At 37.8% G+C, this 21,763-nt stretch overlaps 1 protein-coding gene across 8 annotated transcripts; it reads right to left on the bottom strand.

Moving 5' to 3' along the window:
* Window positions 1-1,059: 1,059 nt before the first annotated feature.
* On the bottom strand, window positions 1,060-21,606 carry hep (hemipterous). 8 transcript variants are annotated; one of them, XM_028173746.2, is made up of 16 exons: window positions 21,076-21,606; window positions 19,368-19,450; window positions 18,489-18,632; window positions 18,060-18,287; window positions 16,463-16,642; window positions 15,853-15,999; window positions 15,275-15,351; window positions 14,302-14,478; window positions 14,121-14,225; window positions 13,475-13,562; window positions 12,637-12,737; window positions 12,066-12,145; window positions 10,711-10,789; window positions 9,446-9,567; window positions 4,022-4,136; window positions 1,060-3,098 (listed from the first exon to the last, which is right to left on the bottom strand). In XM_028173746.2, the coding sequence occupies exons 1-16, from the start codon at window positions 21,227-21,229 to the stop codon at window positions 3,020-3,022; spliced, it is 1,959 nt and encodes a 652-aa protein (XP_028029547.2). In that variant the 5' UTR covers window positions 21,230-21,606; the 3' UTR covers window positions 1,060-3,019. The 8 variants fall into 8 exon arrangements, with proteins under 8 accessions (XP_028029547.2, XP_028029550.2, XP_028029548.2 ...); XM_028173749.2 differs by having other exon boundaries at window positions 4,022-4,064; XM_028173747.2 differs by having other exon boundaries at window positions 9,446-9,555.
* Window positions 21,607-21,763: the final 157 nt, after the last annotated feature.

The following is a 21,763-nucleotide window of genomic DNA, read 5'->3' as shown; positions in this document are numbered from 1 at the left end:
TAATAAAATAAAAAGCGTCTATACATTGAAAATGTCTCGATTATAAATAAAAAAAAAACAATAATTTATTTTCTAATATTAATTAAAATTGAGAAATTCAAAAAATTATATTGCGATCCTTAAAACATACAATATTTATATATTTTATATTACAGGTATATATTCACAATCCGTATTTCATAATGCGATGCTGAAACAAATTTTCCTTGGAACGCAAAGATAAAAACAGAAAGGAAAACAATTGAATATGCAATTTCGAAAAGGGCACATCTCTGAAAATGTAAAATGTTCAGGAAATGAAAAATAACTGATTATTATCTAAAGAAGTGTAAAATTTAAAATATAAACTTTTCGATACCTCCAATGAACACTACGCTAACTCCAAATTCGTAGATTTACAGGAGGAGCATTTAAACGAAAAAAGTTGATAGAATCTTTATTATTGCAGATATATTTATGGTTTTTTTGTGTAGCTAGCTTATTTACCCTTGCTTTGAACCCCATTAATAATGATTAATTGTAATACTTTTAACATAGTGAAGCGATTTGCGTGAAAAATGAAAATTTCAAAATTTTGAGTTAGAGTAGTGTTCATTGGAGGCATCGTTTTGAGATATACTTTAGTGTTAATTAGCAATTGAAAATTACTGGAATCATTATAAAATGGGTGTAGGTACGCCTCAAAACTACATGTATATGAAAAAACGTATTTGACAAAATATGCGACATGTGCCCTTTTCGAAATTGCATATTCGATTACATTAAAAGTGCAATCATTCGAAGAACGATTAAAGGAAATATTGATTGAATCAAATTTTAAAATAACATACTTGGATTAATATTATAATTTTGACTGCTTCGGTTTTTTCGTGAAAACCATTCGGTGATCGGACTCTTAGTTTGTTTGTTCATTTTGTCTCCATTACAGAACACCCTATATATATCGGGATCTTTGAATGTGAAACATCTATTTATCATACCTAGCCTTTTTCTCCCAACGATCGAAATTCGACCATATTCACTTATACATCAAGGTTTATATTCACTTTATGCATTACATTTTCTCTTTTGTTTTTTTTTTTATTTACGGATATTTGTTAACTCAAATATTTCAAAAACAAACATATCTTAAAGTTCGTCGATAGCTATAAAACAAGAAAAATGAAATCAGCTTAGTAACAAACGAGTAAATGAAATAATTAAGTTTTATATCTTTGCCTATTTATTTATATATTATACGATAGATTACAATTATTATAATATAGGAACACATCATGGAACGTGACTCCACAACGCACATTGACCGTGCGAGGTCGTTGGACTGTTTGTACATATGTGAAATTAATGAAAATAAACAACAACACACAGATTACCTTATTAATAAGTCATCATTAGATTTAAACAGGGAAATACTTAGATGTGTCCACGTCTTCGTCCTAAACGAAAAGTATCGCTAGTGCTCTGAAATAGCTCGCTGAGTTTCTCGCTGGATTTTCTCAGGAGGTTATTCTTATTCTGAGACTAGATTCTGCGAAGCACTGCCCTTGCTATGGCCAGTGTTAGCAAATTCAGTAGTGTGTTGCTGGAATAGCACCTTACCATCGAATAGGTTGAGAAGAAAAAAAACTAAAAGACACGCTAAGAGAAGAGAAAGAGGAGGTTTAATTTGTGTGGACCCATCGCTCGTACATCCAGTGACAACTTCCTAAAATTGACAATCAACCGAAACAATGGAGGGCTAAAAACACAAGAGCATCTGCTTCCTTCTTGCTCCTTTCAGTCCAATGCTCTGGACAGATCGTAATATCGACGAGGCAGTACGTGCTACTGAGTTATACAACTCAAATTAGGGGTAGCGTTCATTAATGGCTGACGAAAGATTTTTTGTGAGTCCAACTGTGTGTAAAATAAGATAATATGAAACAAAAAGACAATGAAGCGGAGACGAAAATATTAATCAACAATAATTAATTAATAAACAGATATATAAAATTATAACGCATGCTGCATTAACTCAAATGTGTGTTTATAGATTACACTTATAATTTAAGGTCAAATCAGTGTTTACTTGAAAGTAGAAAAGTGTTCGGTAACCTTAGTCATCGATAAACATGTTACACACATACAAATATCGTACAAACAGTCCAAGAGATGTACAATTCGATCAAGTCGGAACTAGACGACCTTATTCTAGATATTAATAAGATTTTTTTGGTACCAAGACTATATAGACAAGAGGTCATAGTTAGCGGACGCCGTTGACCTTAAAACAAATTCAGCGTGTTCACATCAAGCAATGACGCCCACTGATAAACTGTTAACTGTTTTTAACTTAAAATAATAAAAGGTTTGTCAATAACACTCATTGTTTATTGGTTGGTTTTTTGGCTCACTTAATTCAATGTGTTTTACATTATCGGTTTAATTTTGAGCCAAAAGAATTCATACTGAGTTTAGTTTAGTTCAGTGAAACAGCACAATTTTTCATATTTTAAGCCAGTTACAAAAAATTATAATATTGCCAACATTAAAACTAATGATATTGCCAGCATCAAAATATTGTACTATTACGAGAACGATTGAAAATGTTTAACTTCGATATTTTCGGTAGCATTATTTGACAGAGTAAAAATTCACGCCTAAATTAGTTGAACATCTTCATCATTAAATATTTTACAAGTATACATTATTATCATTTAGTGCTAATATTTACAAGCAGTCAAAATACATTAGGCTCATAGAGCTAATAATCGCCGCGTATTTCGCGTTGTCGGCGTGCGTTCAGGAAATAAAGCATTCCTTTCGTAATGTACTGTAAAATGTAAAACCATGAGGTTTCTATTTAAAAAAAAAAACAATTACATTTCTTGTTTCGTGTTGATTTCGATTTTTAAGATTCGTTGTTTTTCAAACAAGCATTAATAATTTAAGTTGCTTTGTGTGTGTTTGTGTGTGTAAAGAATGCTATATTTCCATGTATTTGTGTAAGCATAGTGATTGTACGCGCGCTGTGTGGAGACTAGTCTGTGGGTCGCGGCGGAGGCGCTCGCGGGGGTAGCGGCGACGACGGCATGCTGCAACTCTCACTGTTGCCCCACCTGCATTAGCGCATCAACATTGCTTTAACGAGTGACATCGAAAAACGAAGCATCTAGATGTGAATAAATAAAAGCTATATTTGTATGATATTTCGTTAAATGACCTTAAGTACACCGAGATGTTTGCACGTCTCGCCAACGGACAAGAGTTCGTCCAAACTATTTAGAGCCGTAACAATCATGAACAGTGCATTTCCACCTTTCTTGCCACGTACCATCCGGCTCTAAAATGAATTCCCCTCTACGGTATTTCCTCTAGCCTTATCACATATCCTTCTTCATTCCTGTAACTCCTTTTTTATCACACTTGTAACAACCTCCTACCTTCTTTTTTATTTGCTTATCTATCGACCAGTAGTTAGTAACTGAAGGATCTATTCTGGCTTCACTTTGACTAGTGTCAAGCACAAGGGTTTTAGCCTTGAATAATTTGTTAACATCTGCTCCGGCTAGAGCTTCGCTGCTTCTATGACCTTCAACTACAAGTTACATAATATTGTCATCATGTAATATTAACAATCCACGAGTATCTGGAAATTCTAACCATATAGGATGAAGTTAAACGATACTCAGCCAACATAAGAAACACCTTGACACCTCACCCAAATCCGTTGCCCGTAAGAAGAGAGGGAGCATTGGCTCCGCCCCTCTAAACCTTTTTTTTTATGATTGAAGGATTACTGGTGGCCCGGAGGCCTTTCCAGCTTCACCAGGACAGGTGGGCGGTTCGCGAATGAATCTGCTACCGAATCGGAATCGCGACCCGCTGAGAAGATCCGGCGAGTAACTCAGCGGACTGATGCATGGGTTAGGTTGCACGTCGACCTCTTTGTCGAGTTCGACGAGTACGGTTACCGGGGTCCCTAAGCCTGCTTCTAGTGTTAGAACTGAAGGCGTAGAGTGAGTCGGCGCGGGATACTCACCGATGGTGCAGATGATGCGGGTGTCGGTGCGAGTCCCGGCGCGCTGCAACGTGATGCCACTTGACGTAGGGAGTGAGACGGCGCTTCACCAGCCCCGCCAGCGAGTGCAGCCAGCCTGCGACCCACACCCGCGACCCTAAACTACCCGCTACTGGCCCTACGCCCGCCGCCCATACACCGACCCCGCTCGCTCTCACTAAAACTTACATCGATTTTGACGCGTCCCCCCCTCGATTACTACGTAGTATTTTTCTAGTACTTTCCGTTTTCGTTAATAAAAATACAATTTTACTCATCAATCTCGCGTTTCTGTTGTACGCGAATAATACGAAATTTGTAAAATTCTACGCACATCAGTGTGCTTAGTGCGAGTTTTTTAACGTTCTCGATAGCGTAAAAGTTAACTCAAATTTGTAGAGTTGGAACGTTTGCCGCTAGGGGCGCTGTTTAGAAAACTCGCACTAAGCACACAGCTGTAGAACAAACAAAATACAAAAACAAAGTAGTAAGTGATCTCAGTTATATTAAATACGACCATCGAATTTTATTTACGTATGATGACGTCATAAGTGGCTAATGATTTAGACCTCGAATGACGTCATTAGTAACGAATTAACGTTCAGCCACGCTTCGTAAGGCAATTTCGAAAAGCAAAAAATCGCAATTTTAATTTTTAAGGCGAGATTAAATCGTAAAACTGCTTTTAACAACGTCAATCGAAATGTTTGCGAATCGATTCCAAATGCCGGCCCGATTTATTTATCGATATTAAAATTGCGTACAATCGCGCGTGTGACGACACAAAATCGATGTAGCACAGTTTCGTGCGAAGAGTCGAAACGTCGTTATGCCTTGCTAATGTTACTGAAGGCTGAAGCTACTCCGAATGATGATGGAAGTGATGACGACATCCGCACGCCACCCGGCTAAAGCTTAGGCTATATACATTGAAGCTTGGAATTTTCGATCGCAAGGTGTTTGATGGCGATTTGTTATGGCGTCAGGCGTAGCTAGTTCTAAGCGATTTTTATACTTTATACTATATATTTTACTTCTATTTATCCCATTGTTTTATCGTTCACAGAATGTTTTATTGCAAATTACATAACATTTAAAAGCCCATCAACAACATAGCGTTCATTTCATTATTGAATCTGAGATGATGCTACCCGCCCAGTCGCCATCGGAACAGTGTGCTTAGCGCGTGTTTTTTAACGTTCTCGATAGCGTAAAAGTTAACTCAAATATGTGCGGAGTTGGAACAACGCCCCTAGCGGCAAACGTAGGGAAACTGTTTCAATTAAAAAACTAGCACTAAGCACAGAGAGTTTATCCCTGCTGATGACAGACGACAACTTGCCAAGTACCGGCATAGGAATGAGCTCATCTCCGCAGCGCCTCTACCTTGGCCGTTCCCAATAATATATTGAGTTGACTATTATCAAAGCCGGCAATGTGACTTTTGGACAATTATTGGTAAATCAGAAAAACGAATTATTGACTTTGTATTCCATTGGCAGTCACAAAACTCTTCTGAACGACATCTTAGATAAATAACAGGTTAAGTATTAACCTTTATTTAATGCAGGTTTTGAACCGTATTCTTTGAAGGAGACGATTATATTCAAATCAATCTGTATTGACATATCAATAACATTTTTTTGTCCAAATGCACAGATTGCCACCTTTGATAATAGACGACTCTATTTACGGTCCAACTGAACCGAAGCGCTAAACTAAAGTTAGTAAATCTACACCTGACGCCGTCCGCATGTACGAAAACGAAAAAAAGCATTATTTTCCGAGCATATAGCCTTTATTAGCTAGGTGTTAAAGTCGTGTTTAGTGTAGCGAGGCACGTGATAACAATGGGTAGGCGATGTGTGGCGCGTAGGAACAGCGAAGCACGAGTATACAGTACATCGACATACATATATGTATAAAGCAAATGTTAGGAGCTCCACGCACTCGCCAAGGGACAATCGATTATATCTGAAAGTGTTTTTATTCTGATTATAATATTATAATTTATTTTCATTACATAAATAGGTACGTCACCAAAAAAGGCTTGACTTATGAAAAAATATGAATATTTATTATAATTTTTTCGCTATTTTTAATCACTATTTTCACAATGACTGAATTCGCCCGATGACGTCTTACAAGAACCACTGACAGGGGTAGACTGAAAAACAGCGAACCCATTACCAGTGAGAAACGTGGCTAAGAAAACCCGTCTATTAATAATGTTTATAATATAGTTACAGACGGGAAAGCTCAAAAAAATGGCTACTACAAAATTTAGGTGGAATGTTCTCGAAAAGTCGATACTACATAAGGCTGGTCAACACTGCGAAGCGACATTTTCACAAGTGTGTGAAGCTCTCTAATGTTCCCAATTCTTTTTCTTTATGAAAAAGAAAAACATACACAGGAAAAACAAATACAATAATGTCACTATTTGAAGGGACACAAAATACCTCATTACTTATTATTTATCGACACAGATATCCTGAAATATATCGAAATCCGAAAATTTATAAAAAAAAATGCGTCTCGGGACGTCCTACAGAAAGGATAACATAAACTAATGTAAGTTGAACTATTTAATATTGAAATTGTATAAGTTGAGAAAAGTTTAGGTCATCACTTAAATTTTATGTATATTCATATGATAATGTAAGGAAAATTGTAACATAAATTGAAAAGATATATAAATAGTCAGGAGTTACATACGTTCTCAATACCGCTGCCGTATGCGTGAGAGAAAGGGAAGCCAGACAGAATGGCGCCGTAACGCGTTACGTAACGAAGCAGTTTACTCTCTCTCATAAGAAGTTACAATATAAAGATTTAAAACACGACCAAAAAGTTTGATTACCATTAGTGTTTAAGGATTTTAATTTGAACCATCGTCTTATAAGGTACAACGACTGGCGCTATACAGTTGGAATTATGAAAGAAAAAGTTTTATTTTATTTTTATGAATAGACATCAAACCATGTGATGCATTAAGCACTGTGCAACGCGAATTAAAAAAAACAAGATTTTTGGTTCCACACACAATGTTAAGTACATCCAAATTTATTCATTATAAATTTGAAGGAGTGTTTGTTTGTTTGTTACGCTTACGTCACGTCACGTGTTACTCAACCGATCCTCGTGTTTTACATACACGTTGTTAACGAAAAAGGTTCGCTTAATCTTGAAAAAAAAAATACTATCACGATGGACTGTTTTTTTTTTCTACATTAACGCGAGTGATGTAGCCTGATAAAACTAGTAATTGATAAGAAAAAAGGTATCCGTTCCAGAATCAAACCACGGCACAGACTCATTGTTTCGGCACTGTAGGTGCGTAAACACTAGACACTGCTAGAGGCTAACCGATGTTACTTGGTCCATTGTATTCGGTTGACATACTCACGAAGGCTCACGGTGCGCCACTACACAAGTCGTCTTATCTATCAGATCGGGGACATTTTCGATGAGGCTAAATACTGAAGCGACGTCAATAATACACAGTTTTTTCAATCGAGATAAAGCTCCAACTTATATACAGTACCTGGCGACAAACGCTGCACGTCGACTATTAGAAAGAGACTATCGGCTGATATCGATAGAAGGGCGCTCTATGAAACCGAAATTAGCCGATTGTTTCTTACCAAACGTCGATGTCCAGTATTTATTGTCGGGCACTGTAATGCCCCTAGCTAATTGGGAAGTACAGATAACTCTCTTATAACACGATATTTTACAACACGGTTCAATTCGAACACGAAAAGATTAGTTCCCATAAAATCCTCTTATAACACGATAACGAAATTTTTATTTAAAATTATTTAGAACTTACTTTTACTATAAATTACTTTAAACAACTAAGAACCCATAATATATGGAAATTACCGAAAAATTTCTGCCTATTTTTAATAGGTACAAAAATACATACCGGCATAATTGAAATGTTTCATTAACCAAAATTACTCTTACTTTTTGTACTGGCTTCTAGTCTCATATAACACGGTTTTGTAAAACACGGGGACTGTAGCAACGTATCTACCGTTTTGTAGGAGGGTTATCTGAATAATCTTGCGGTAGGCAGCGGCTTGGCTCTGCCCCTGGCATTGCTGAAGTCCATGGGCAACAGTAACCACTCACCATCAGGTGGGCCGTATGCTCGTCTGCCTACAATGGCAATAAAAAAAAAAAAAAAATAAAAAAAAAAATTCACTAGGGAAACACATTTACCATAAACTCTTCATTGTTCCGATATATAGCGGTATAGGTATTTGTATAGGTAGTGGTATAGGTATACATACTTCTAACACGAAACTATACCCAGAGGCTGTAGGAGACACAGTATTATAAACATTCAGTAATCTAATTCGCAATGAGTTATCGTTAATTATCTAACGGATCGATCGATAAAGTTCCGATAAGTCATCGCGAATACGACCGTTAGACAGTTGAGAGAGACACATACAAAATGAAAAATGAAAAATGATCATGTGAAGCGATTGCAGAGAAGGTTTTTTTTCTTTTTTTCTTTTTTCTCAAATATACTTTTTTTTTAAATGTTATTTTTATTTCGTTTCTTGTAATCTCTGCGAACGTTTCGTCGCATCGCGTATATAATGTGACCGTAGAGCGGAGAGTTCGTGAGAGTGGCACGCGCAGCTCTTCATGTAATATAAAAATATATTCGTTTTGGCAACGTCACTGTCATAGGCTGGCTGCTCTCCTTTCACAATCATAAAAATCATACATGAATACATACACAAATAAAAAAATTAAAAAAAAAAAAAACAAAAGAATATGAATAAATAAATAAATAATTTAACGTATCTTAATCACTACTTTGAATGTCACTGTGTACAGTATACAGGCCACGGATCCTTCACAATGACCACAAATTAAAATGGTACAGTATATTACCAAACTGTGTTTTTTATTATTTAATACTTGATTAAGCTAAAATGTAACTCTTATTGTTATGAATATGACTTAAACTTGTTTGACCGCCGCGACAATTTAACATCTGGCATATCGTCTTTTCGCATTAAAAGTGTACAATTTCCAAAAATATTCGAAATTGAGTTAATAGGCGGAATCATTTGGTATCACCAGCATTTATCTTATAAATACTGTCAAAATAGCGTACTTTAGTTTTAGTTTGTTTTTTTTTAGTTTACCTATATTTTGAATACTATTAACAAAATTAATACATAATTTTATCTTACTTTAAAAGACAGATAATTTAGCTGGTAAAAAAAAAATTTTGCAAAGATGATTAATATTAAAAATATCACATGTTAAGCCTTTAAAACACTCTCCTGGAAAATTAGTAAGTTTTGAGATTATAGAGTTTTAATGCGAGAAGACGATGTGTTCTCGTAGGACGGAACATGGCACGCAAGTAGTTACCCTGGTCGTCGTGGTGGTGCTTGGGCGGGGGCGGCGGGGGGCTCGCCTCGCCCTTGTAGCCGTTCCGCAGCTCGGCGCGCGTCAGGCTCTGGCTGCGGCCCTCAGACAGCCTGCGCACGAAACTACGCCACTTACTGCGGGGCCCGCACGCACGCAAGCATGTACGCACGCACACACGCCCGTACGCTCTCACGCACGCACGCACGCACGTACGCACTCACGCACGCACGCACGCACGCATGCACTCACTCACGCGCGCACGCCCTTACGCATTCACGCACACACGCCCGCACGCACGCACACATGTCCGCACGCACGCACGCACGCGGTAATAGTTCGTAACATTATCCCTTTCAGCTATCCACATTATGGTTAATGAAAAATCATACACCCCGAATTGAGAACTTCATCTTTAATTTATATATTATTATTTATTTCACCGGAGACCGCAGGCAGCGGGAATCCGCCCCCACCTTGAGGCATAGAATCGTGGCATAGCGGTCGTCCTACTCAAATACTCGATAATCGATAAATACTCTTTTTGTAAAATATTTAATTAAGAATTTTATAATGAATCTTAGGTTGAACAACCGAAATAATTTTCACACAACTCCTGGAGGCTACTAGCAATAGGTCCAATTCTTTTTTTCCTATTACCCTCTGCTGGGGCGTAGGGTTCGAATCAAATTCCTCCATTTGCATCGATCTTTGGCAGTCTATGCTAGCTCCTTCTACGTCATACCCAAGATGCCAAGTTGTTATGACAATAGTTATGAAGTCGTCGTGGCCTAAAGGATAAAACGTCCGGGTCATTCGTATGTAGCGATGCACCGGTGTTCGAATCCCGCAGGCGGGTACCAATTTTTCTAATGAAATACGTACTTAACAAATGTTCACGATTGTCTTCCACGGTGAAGGAATAACATCGTGTAATAAAAATCAAACCCGCAAAATTATAATTTGCGTAATCACTGGTGGTAGGACTTCTTGGGAGTCCGCATGGGTAGGTACCACCACCCCGCCTATTTCCGCCGTGAAGCAGTAATGCGTTTCGATTTGAAGGGTGGGATAGCCGTTGTAACTATACTGAGACCTCAGAACTTATATCTCAAGGTGGGTGGCGCATTTACGTTGTAGATGTCTATGGGCTCCAGTAACCACTTAACATCAGGTGGGCTGTGAGCTCGTCCATCAATCTAAGCAATAAAAAAATAGGTAGGTAGGCAAAAAATCATTAAATAAATATAGGGTAAGTTCACACATACCTGTCGCTCAGTAACAGCGGCGACCGTGACTGCAACCTATCGTGCAGCGACGAGTGGTCCAGCTCTATGCTGCCGTTGGCTGGGGACAGAAACGTAAACAACATTTAAAAAATATATAATACTAGCGACCCGCCCTCGCTTCGCTTCGGAAACTGTAATTTATTATTGATTTCTCCATTATTTAATGGATGTTATTATACATATAAACCTTCCTCTTCAATCACTCTATCTATTAAAAAAAAACACATCAAAATCCGTTGCGTAGTTTTACAGATTTAAGCATAAATAGGGATATAGGGACAGAGAAAGCAACTTTGTTTTATACTATGTAGTAATACTAGCTGTACCCGTCCGCTGCGCTGGGCATTTAAAATTAACATAATCATTTCTCACCCCCACAAAGATTCTCATCATTAACGCCCCCGCAACGGGTGTAGGGAGTCCAGCACTCATATAAATATTGGTCTATACATTAAGTACATGTATTTTCTACATGGGTACCAAGTTCCAAGTCAATCATGGTGGATGCATGGTTCAGTAGTTATAACGGAACATCCGTAAAGACCACTGTAGATTTATATATTAGTATAGACTATGCAGCAATTCTCAAAGTTTATGTTAAAGATCCCATTACAGTGACAGTAGGAAATGAAGGTGGAGGTACACAAGTCTTGTAGATTGTAAGGAATGTAAGAATAAATCTTAACGAGTTCTATAGGTAAATATAATAGTTTTTACAAGAATCTATGGCCCAGTCTAAAATAATTTTAATATATTTTGAGTGAAAATCATGATCAAAATTCAATCTTATATTAAAATAGAAAATGCGGATTGAGACTGTTGATCACTATGGATGTAAAACTTTAAGAAGCGATAATGCATAGCAGTTAATAAGCTATCAATTATTCTAGATATATTTACGACTTAGGATCTCGTGATTCCACAGAATCGCGACATTTACTTTCTAATGTCTACGGGCTGAGACAGCTACCGAACTCTACGTCCCATAAATAAGCCCCACTTTTTTTCCCTAATATTACTATATTCCCAAACATAACCGAGTTTTTTTTATTGCCTTTGTAGGCAGACGAGCGTTCTTCCCACATGATGGTAAGTAGTTACCGTCGCTGCCTACCATTAAGTACACTCCGCAAGCCTCGTTTGAAGAGGGACAGGTCATAGCACTCGGGAAACACTGTGGAAGGTAGTTCATTCCAAAGCCGGTTCATTCCTAATTCCTATCTAGATTTTTTACATCCAAGATCATACCCGAGAAGAAGAGTCAATCAACTCAGGAGTTCAGGTACATGTAAATTCGACTCAGGTGGTCAGAAAATAACATGAAAACTAATCACCATCGTGTCCTAACATCGGATGCCTGTTGGTCCTCGGCGGGGGGTCGGGGGAGCGGCCCGCGCTGTGCTCTCTGCTCAAGCTGTAAGCATTCCAAGTTTTTGTATTATTATTTGATTCCAAAACTTAACTAAGTAATCACAGTGAACGGTCCTATTTTCGAAAATAATAAATATACATTTCACTTAATACGCGACATTTATCTTTGTAATTAAAGGTTTTAATTGGTATCAAAACCAAAAGTTCAATTTTTTTAAATTGAACTTCAATTAAATTAACTCTTTTTTTTTGTTATTGCTTAGATAGATTGGACGAGCTCACACTGGTGTTAACTGGTTACTGTAACTCATAAACATCTACAACGTAAATGTGCCACCCGCCTTGAGATATAAGTTATAAGATAAGGTCTCAAGTATAGTTACAACGGCTGCCCCACCCTTCAAACCGAAACGCATTACAGCTTCACAGCAGAAATAGGCGGGGTGGTGGTACCTAACCGTGCAGACTCACAAGAGGTCCTGCCGCCAGTAAAAAATATAATGATAATATTATATTTCAATAATATAAATTTACCTTCTGTGCCTCGGTGTCGAGTGGAGGTCGACCCTAGATCTCCGCTGCTGGCTCTGATGGTAAAACCTCTGCAACACTATGGGGCTGGTGTTGCCTGAACTCTGAAACATTATGCGAACAAGTCAATCTGTGCTCGAATAAACTGTTAAAAAATTATATAGTTAATTGATTTATTGCTTATCAAACATTACTGCAAATACGATTAGCTCGTAACATTGAATCTTTCATATGTGGATCGCAAAAATATTAAATTATGAACGCAGAGATAAAGATGAAATGTCAAATTGTTTATTTAGGATAATTATGTAGAATAGGGATAGCAGTGCATAAATAAGACTTCCACTGTTCCAAAATCTTCTATTATAATAATAATTAAGAATTAATTAACACTTTTATTACCTTGCTCATTTCTTAACCATCTTCACCATCTTCCTTTTTTCTCTGTCATTCTGTCTGTCATTATCTTTCCCCTTTCTTACCGTTTTCTCTCACTCACATGTAACACTCCGTTTTACACTCTTTTCATACGTTCCGTTCTTACCAATCCTAAATTATTTCTAGCTGTGTTCACACACTAGTCCTACCGTTGATAAACGAAAAATAAGTTTATTGTAAATTGAGAGCATTTTTAGAAAAAGTACCAAGTCCCCCCGTATCCGAGTCTGTAATTCACTCGAGTTCACCGGAATGTGTGATATGACAACCTTACTCATTATTACATAAATGTGCAACAGTGTGCAGTGTGCAAATGTGTGTGTACATCAATGAACCACTTTCGTTTGAAATAGGGGTGAACGACCCCCCAGGACAAGCCTTGTAGTGAAGTGAGGTCACGTACCGCCGGCGAGGCCCTCCAGCGGTTGTCGGCCGACACCCTCCGCGCGGGGGTGGGCGGCGGGGGAGGGGACGCGCACGCATCTATCGTCCTGAATACATAAAGGAACACATTCTAAATTGTTATGTACCGTAAAATGGGTGGAATCGGGACCCTTTCCAATTCCTACACAAATGTTCAATGGTTTTTCTTAGGATAATACCAATATAATTGAGATTAAAATTTTTATATACGATGCGTTATTAAACATAGTTCATAACAAAATATACACAAAAACTGAAAAAACTAGCTTGACCTGATTCCTTTGCTTTAGGCTGAATGAGGTTACGTATGGGGTTACAATAGTTTTTCGATAGGGCTGGCACTATTTAGATGTTAGGTAGGTACTTAGTTTAAATAATTAACTTTTAAATATCTTTAATGAGTTACAAAACTTTGATGACTAAATTAAAATATATAATATTCTTAAGCCCTAAATAAAAGTTATTTTCAGTGCAACAAAGTTAAATCTTTAGCAACCCAACAAAAGTATTGTGACGTCCCAGATTTGTCCCTATTCTGCCTCTAGTCCCTATTCACCCCAATCTACTGTATATTTAGTGTAGCCATTAAAATAATTATTTACATACGGCATAACGTATTCATTTACCTTCGTCTCGGGTAGGGCGAGTGATTGGAGAAGTCAGCCTCAAGACTGGCGGGCTGCGAGCTGCTCCCCCCCGCACTCACGCCGCTCGGGGTCGCCCACCATGCCCTGAACAATACACTACGTTAATGCGTGGATTCGTGTAAACAGCCGAGTGTCGTTACAGCTTGTGATCCGGCAGCACCTGGTGGGCGTGGGCGTGGTGGTGGGCGTGGTGGGGGCGGGCGGGTGCGGGGCGGAGGCGCGGGGCAGGGCGCGGTACCAGGCGCCGACCGACACGCCGCTGCGGGACGACTTCACGACGAACGGGTGCTCCAGCAGCTTCACGTACTTCGGGCGCTGTCTGTAGTTCTTCGTTAGGCTGTGCAACAAACCACCTTATGTTATAGCTCGTTGTAAACGAATTCAGTTGTGTTCAATTCCCGCACTTACGACTATTATTTGAATAAACCTCTGAATCCAATTCAACACTAAAGTTTTTTTTCTAACACAGACGGATACATTGGCTCAAGGTCAAGCCGGTAATAAATAGCGGAATTAATAGATTTCATACAATCAATGTGTGAATCAATATGTAGATGTGGTAATATTGGGTAAGATTTCATACGAGGCCATTAAGGGTACAAAATCTACGAAATTTACCACCCGTTCCCAATAGACAATATACCACAGAGCACTTTCTTTACAGCCCAATCTCATCGACATTTCACGTCTCTTTTTAGTCATCTGAAAATCTTAGAAGATGGGGGTGTTGCAATTCAACAGTATGTTCTTTAATCCCAAAGCCATGGGACAGCACGTTAGTGTCTTCACTTCCGACCCAACCTGATCTATGTGGACCGCTCTCTCTAGAGCAAAGCATCAGTTCCACAGCCCACCCATCTCGAAGGGAATATTGGAGACATAGGATCAATTATTGTCGTAATCAGTTTCACCCAGATCTCAGTACGATTAGGTCCCAAAATTTTTAGACCTACGTGAGGATAACGGGTATTTTACTAAACCAACCAAAAGTGTACGCGTTTACAAATATTTTCATACTCAAACAGCAGACCATTCATAGCAGATAAGCACGGCCATATTTTAAAAATATCAACAAGTTTAAGTTCTCAACAATAGCACAAGGAAAGAAAAATATTGTAATGAGATCAACTTACCACTGAGACACAAATGACTTGAATTCTGGTGAGAAATTACTATCTTCAGGCAACTTAGGTGGATCGTCTGCTATTACCTGTCAAAAAATGTCAAATGATATACAGGGTGTCCGGAGAGGAACCAAATATGTCAAATGATATACAGGGCGTCCGGAGAGGAACCAAATATGTCAAAGGATATACAAGGTGTCTGGAGAGGAACCAAATATGTCAAATGATATACAAGGTGTCCGGAGAGGAACCAAATATTGTCAAATGATATACAGGGTGTCCGCAGAGGAACCAAATATGTCAAATGATATACAGAATCTCTGGATAAGAACCATAATATACAGGGTGTCCAGAGACGAAGCCTGAAGGCAAGATCGAAATAAAGAAATTGCTGATAAACAAAATCAATTGATGGCAACTTAACTATTCTATGAAGACTTTTATTGTTTCATAAATTATATTATGTACATTGATTTGTTGAGATTTCTTTTAACATATTAAGAGAACAATAGAAATCTATTGAGAGAACTGTAACTAATTTACTACATAGCATTTCATCAGCAGACCAAGTCTGTCTCTTGTCTCACCCTGGTTAAAACTTCGAAATCGTTCTGACAGTCTCTGTAGGGGAAGACTCCGGTGGCCAGCTCCACGAGTGAGATGCCGAGCGACCACACGTCGGCCCGGATATCGTAGTCGGGTCGGGTCGGGTCCGGCGGGTCTATCCGCTCCGGCTGACGAAAAATCGTTTTCTAAATTCTTTTTTTTTCCCTATGCTGATAGCCTTGAGAGGCTATTTCAGCTTCTCCTTGATGTGTAGGTAAGCTCACGGGGCTCAAGCCGGGAGTGGTCCTAACGCGAACCCCAGCAAGAGCAGTGCTTCACAGAATCTACCACCGGATCGGAAACGCGACCCACTGAGAGGATCCGGCGAGAAACTCAGTGGGATGTGTCTATGGGTTAATTTACTTAAATTCTTTATTGTCAATTGCATTCGTTATTAAACAATTTAATTGACATTAGTTCTACGCACAAGAAATTTTTATGAATAAATTAAGTAAACAAGCGCCGCATTGAGCTCACGGCCAAGTCAGTTTTAACTGGTTACCGGAGCCCATGGACATCAACAACGTTATTGCTGGCGTCCCCTTAAAACATGAGTTCTAAGTCTCAGTACAACATATGACGAGGACTCACAGCCATGTAGGCGGCACAGCCCGCACTCCTGGTCTTCGCCTTGGAGTCGACGAGCCGGCCGCTGATGCCGAAGTCGCAGAGCTTGACGTTCCCGCGCTCGTCCAGCAGAATGTTGCTCGGCTTCACGTCGCGGTGGATCACGCCGTGGGTCTCCTTCAGGTACGAGAGGGCGCTCACCGTCTACAAATAAAGTTTAAAATCGTCCATCAGTCGTCCTTGACCTCGAGAACCTGAACTCTAAAGTCAACCATTCAAAGTTACTGGTGGTAGGACCTCTTGTGAGTCCGCGCGGGTAGGTACCACCACTCTGCCTATTTCTACCGTGAAGCAGTAATGCGTTTCGGTTTGAAGGGTGGGGCAGCCGTTGTAACTATACTTAAGACCTTAGAACTTATATCTCAAGGTGGGTGGCACATTTGCGTCGTAGATGTCTATGGGCTCCAGTAACCACTTAACACCAGGTGGGCTGTGAGCTCGTCCACCCATCTAGGCAATAAAAAATAACATGAACTCTATAGTCAACCGGAAAAGTACTTTTAATTAAGTTTAAAATATTTAATGAATAGAAATTTATCTTCAGTGTTTTTGGGCACCTGTTTATTTTTTATTTTTTTTCCTACCAATTCTAGTGAACCCGAGGGGTCGTACTAGATTCACAGGGCCAGTAGGTGAGCGCACGGGGCTCTAACCTCTGAACATTTCTAACACTAGCCCTAGGCAAAGCAGTGCTTCAGTGCATTGCCAGAGCAGAATCTACAACATGATCGGAAACGCGACTTACTGAGAAGATCGGGCGAGAAACTCAGTGGGCTGTGTCTATGGACTAGTCCGCACGTCGATCTCTTCGTCGAAGTCGACGAGTTCGACAAGGACGGTGACCGGTGCTTGCTTAAAAGCACCGAGTGGATCCGGGGATCCGACAAGACATGTTTTGGGCGACGGCGACTTTGCTTTGCCCCGTCGCCTGGGTCGTATATGATTGTCCAAACCTTCAAAACGAAATGGAGAGAGAACTGTTTCGCGTCAGATTTAGCCTGGGCAGCTGTTACTTATCCATGCTTGCTCACCACTATTAATTACGTTTATTTTCCTTGCTATCTTGAATTTTAATATATCCTTCGTTCATCATCGTATACTCTATTTCAATTACGAAGTCCCATTTGACAGATGTTATTAGTATGTTATCGTGTGTGTGTGAATAAATTATATAATGATTTAGATTGATTGTGTATTTTTAAATGTTTACGACCATGAACAAAAAATGATTATTATTTCAAAAATTTGCGAAACGTGCAGAGACACGTTCTAAGAAGTGTCAAAAGGGACTTCGTATATGGAATAAAGTATAGTAATGCGTGAACAAGTGCTAGGTACGTATCGTATCTTAGTCTAATTTATAAATTTTAATAATTGTGATAATTTATGAACTAGAACTAATATAAATACGATACAATACATAACTGACAATGTCATTACGCGGGCAAAGTAGAATATACCCACTGTAATAAATACCACAAAAGTTAGTCTATATTGTTGAAAAAAATTATTAGGTCACAGGCCTATCAATCATTGTTTATAATTAATTGTTTGCACTAACCGCAACCGTTACTTTTCCAAGTATAGTCTCAGGTATAGGAGCTCCTAGCCTCTTCAACAGTTTATCGAAGCAGGAGGCCATCAGCTCCATACAGATCCACACGTCGGCGTCCGTCACGAAACAACCCAGACACCGAACAATGTAGGGGCAATCATGAGATCGTACCACCACATCTAAGTCCATTAAGATACGTTTCGTCTCTTCCGAATTGCCTGATCGACGCATTTGCTGAGAAATATTGAAAAAGTTGAAGATATATTATTGAAGATTTAAATTTAAATAAAAAAAGATAATATTTGTTATTTACATGCTACAATGCTACATTTTTTTATATTAAAAACTCTTTGGACTTGAGAAGATTTACAGCAGTTAATTGAATAATTAGACTGACTAGGATATTATGTGGTCAGATGATAATGTATCTTGTACCTTAACAGCAATAACCGCAGAAGATGGTTTGTGCAACATTTTCACAACATGACCGCATGTACCACTGCCAAGTTCACCCAGATGCTGCAGTTCATCAATACTGGACTTGTATTCTTTACCATCCACACTTAGTTTCCCACTGACCTGTAAATGTTAGAATTATTAAAATGTAGACGCTAATTTTGTTTTTATTGCCCTTGTTGGCAGACAGTATTAACATGCCACGCTTGAAAAAGGGTATGCCATAGCACTCAAGAAACACCGTAGTGGGAAGTTCATTCCAAAGTCAGATGAATGCAGTGGTTTTGGGCAATTGAAGACATGAGCGGATGAATAGGGTATGATACAATTTGTTAATTTTGAGAAAACAGCAACAAACTTTTGTAACTTCTACTTTTTCTTCGTACATAGCTCCTTCATCACATGCAATTTCTAAAAATAGCCTTTAAGCCCGGAGTTTTAAGGTCTAATGTGGTTTATAGGCACATAACACCTTCATTCAATGCAAAAACTGAAAAATCTTAAAAATGGTACTTAGCCCCTTCATCCACTCATAACTTATCCCAAATTATGTACTTATTTGCTTTTTACGACACATTACTTAACATCGCCTTAATAACTATTATATAGACGACCAAACCTTACTTCTATTAATGTTCATATTTCGAAACTGCATACAGTTTTTGAAAAAATGTAATATTTAATGAAAGGATATAAAATAGATAAGTAACAGCATCTCCTTGGGATTTCGAATGGTTTTGGAGTTTTCATACAAAATTTGATTAGATTAGTAGAATTGGTTGATCCATTTCTGAAATGCATAATGTGCAATCTGAATTGATGGTTAAATTATTTAATGCAATTTTTTTTTTAAATAACCTTATAAACTTCCCGCATTCTGTTTTCTGTATCGGTGACTTGAGGAGTTCTTGGTGGAAAAGCTGGTATCGAGAACATGGGTGCTGCAAAAGAAAAGCAAAAATACAGTCTATGTTATTATCAGTCAGCAATTATAGTATTCTATTTTATATGATGCGTTTGATATTTATTTATTTTCAAATATTGTAAATCTCCTTTGAAACAAGAGATCAGTTGAGTTTTAGTTTTTTCAGATATATAATTATCAACTAGTCAGATATAGAGAGGTGTGCTACAAGATGTAATAATTTGAGTGTAATCTCCGGAGAAGACAGCATCTAATCAATATCTCCATTAAGAAATCCAGTGGGTCCATTTGTTTTATACATTTATTATAGATTTGTTAGTAGGGCAATTAGACAAATTATTTGGTTTTGTGTTATTGTTACATGGTCAAATTGTTGTAAAGGAAAAATTGATCTCCACATTGACCATGCTATGCAGCAGCGTTCACATTGCGGTGCCTAGATTCCATATAAATATTGTCTTTGGACTTGGGCACTTGGCATTTTTAGCCAACTCTTTAACCAAAATTTAGATACTGCTAAAACTGTTCCTTAACATTTGAAATGGGGAATGGAGTATATTGTAGTAATAATAACACGGGCCAAAAAGTTGTTTTCACAGTAAATGTTAGATTTAAATAATCATGAGTTTTGCTTTCATGTTGCTTCAAAAATTCTAGCTATTAGTGTAAAAATACAATCGCAACAGCAGAGAAAACAGAGGACTTTTTTGTTTGATAGAAAACTAAAATAATAACGTGTATGTGTTTATGTTTTTGCAGATAGTATTTTTTTTCAAATAGTAAACATGATTGTGCTAACTAGAATAATATAATATATTCTTATATTATGTTTGTAATAGGCACAATAGCCATTTATTTAGTACTTTCCGATCTAGATTTGGATGTTTAAAGGCGATTTTAAATTTTGCCATTTTTTGTTTACATTGAAACAACATAACGATTTAATACATGTTATATTATTTTTAAATAAAAAAGTTGTAAGTGTATATCATAAAAATTAAAATAATATCTTATTTCACACATTAAATTTGTTTTATACTTAAATTATATTTGTGTTACATTATTGATCCAAAATTGGTTTTCAATTGATAAAAAAATTTGTCTGTAATTATGAGATAACATTAACATATGCAATATGAATCCACAATTAAATAACCATTATGGATGCTATCATAATGATTCAAAATAGCAACAAAGAAAATTCAAATTTAAAAAGAAACAGGCAGAGCATATTTGCATATTTATAATCAAAAGACAATGGCTCTTGATTGTGTATAAATTAGCACAGAAACAAAAAATATTTATTGTCCAATACCACCCACTGAGCATTATCTGCAATGCAAATGTGTAATATAACAATCAACGAAGCCGAGAGTACCAAAAACATTCCGCAATTTTCAGTTTTCAGTGATCATGGAAAAATTAACATTGACTCTTGTATGAATTAAAACAACTAATTATACTTTAAGCCAGATTTTTAATACATAATGACTGCAAATAGATCTAGTCTACTACTCAACTGGGACTATTCTTGTTACGTTGATGATGATAGAAATTTACGGACAAAATATAAAAATGTTTCAAGTACTTCACGAACCTTCGTTTTTATTTCATTTTGTTTGTAAAGTGCACTATACTCACGAAGTTTTGGCCTAACTCGGTTTGGAGGGACGTTTCCTGGCCTAGCAGTCCCGATACCACCCTGGCTGCTAAGGCCACCTTCTCTCCGTATACGCATTTCATCTAGACGTTCCTGTAATCCTTGGATTTTTCCTTCAATTGAGCTATTTGACATTATAGTGATAGAAATAGTACACCACTAACATTTAAAAGCACGAAATTGTAACAATTATACCATTTATTTACACTAAAATTACATTAAATAAAGCGCAGCAATCCTGTGATTTCTTCCAATCTCCTTGGCTGGCCAATTTCATTCACTCTTCACTTTTTTGTATTCCATCTCTCACTCCTTAATCTTTGGAATGAAAAATGTTTCTTATTATTTCAGCATGGCAATAAAGTTCAAATAGACACTAACTTCTAGAAAAAAATTGTCTCTTACACCGGTCACTCACGTGCGCACGAATACGCAAACCCACAAGTGTAGGACGAAATTTGCGAATGATTATGCAAAGTTTTCGCTGCATTCGTGGTTTTCCAAGCTGTGTCGGTTTTTTAACAGACATCAAATCGCGCGAACCTCGAACCTTCGCGTAGTCTCCCACACATTCGCTTGCCCGGTTGCACCGACGATTGCGAAGGTAACGGACGTATACTATACGCCATTTTCATAGTTCGTGACGTCTACTGTGTAGCGTATCTTCAT

The sequence above is a fragment of the Bombyx mandarina genome, chromosome 15 (genome assembly GCF_030267445.1).
Source record: "Bombyx mandarina strain Sakado chromosome 15, ASM3026744v2".
Lineage (NCBI taxonomy): Eukaryota > Metazoa > Arthropoda > Insecta > Lepidoptera > Bombycidae > Bombyx > Bombyx mandarina.
The sequence above is the reverse complement of the archived record's forward strand: the minus strand, read 5'-3'. Positions and strand labels throughout refer to the sequence as shown.

Excerpts from the sequence above, each read along its gene's own strand:
- hep (XM_028173746.2), bottom strand. The coding sequence starts at position 21,229 with ATGTCAAATAGCTCAATTGAAGGAAAAATCCAAGGATTACAGGAACGT. Across the intron at positions 15,352-15,852 it reads ATTTCGAAGTTTTAACCAGG|GTAATAGCAGACGATCCACC; the intron begins GTGAGACAAGAG and ends ATTTTTTGACAG. Across the intron at positions 10,790-12,065 it reads TCCGATGTTAGGACACGATG|CCAACGGCAGCATAGAGCTG; the intron begins GTGATTAGTTTT and ends TTCTGTCCCCAG.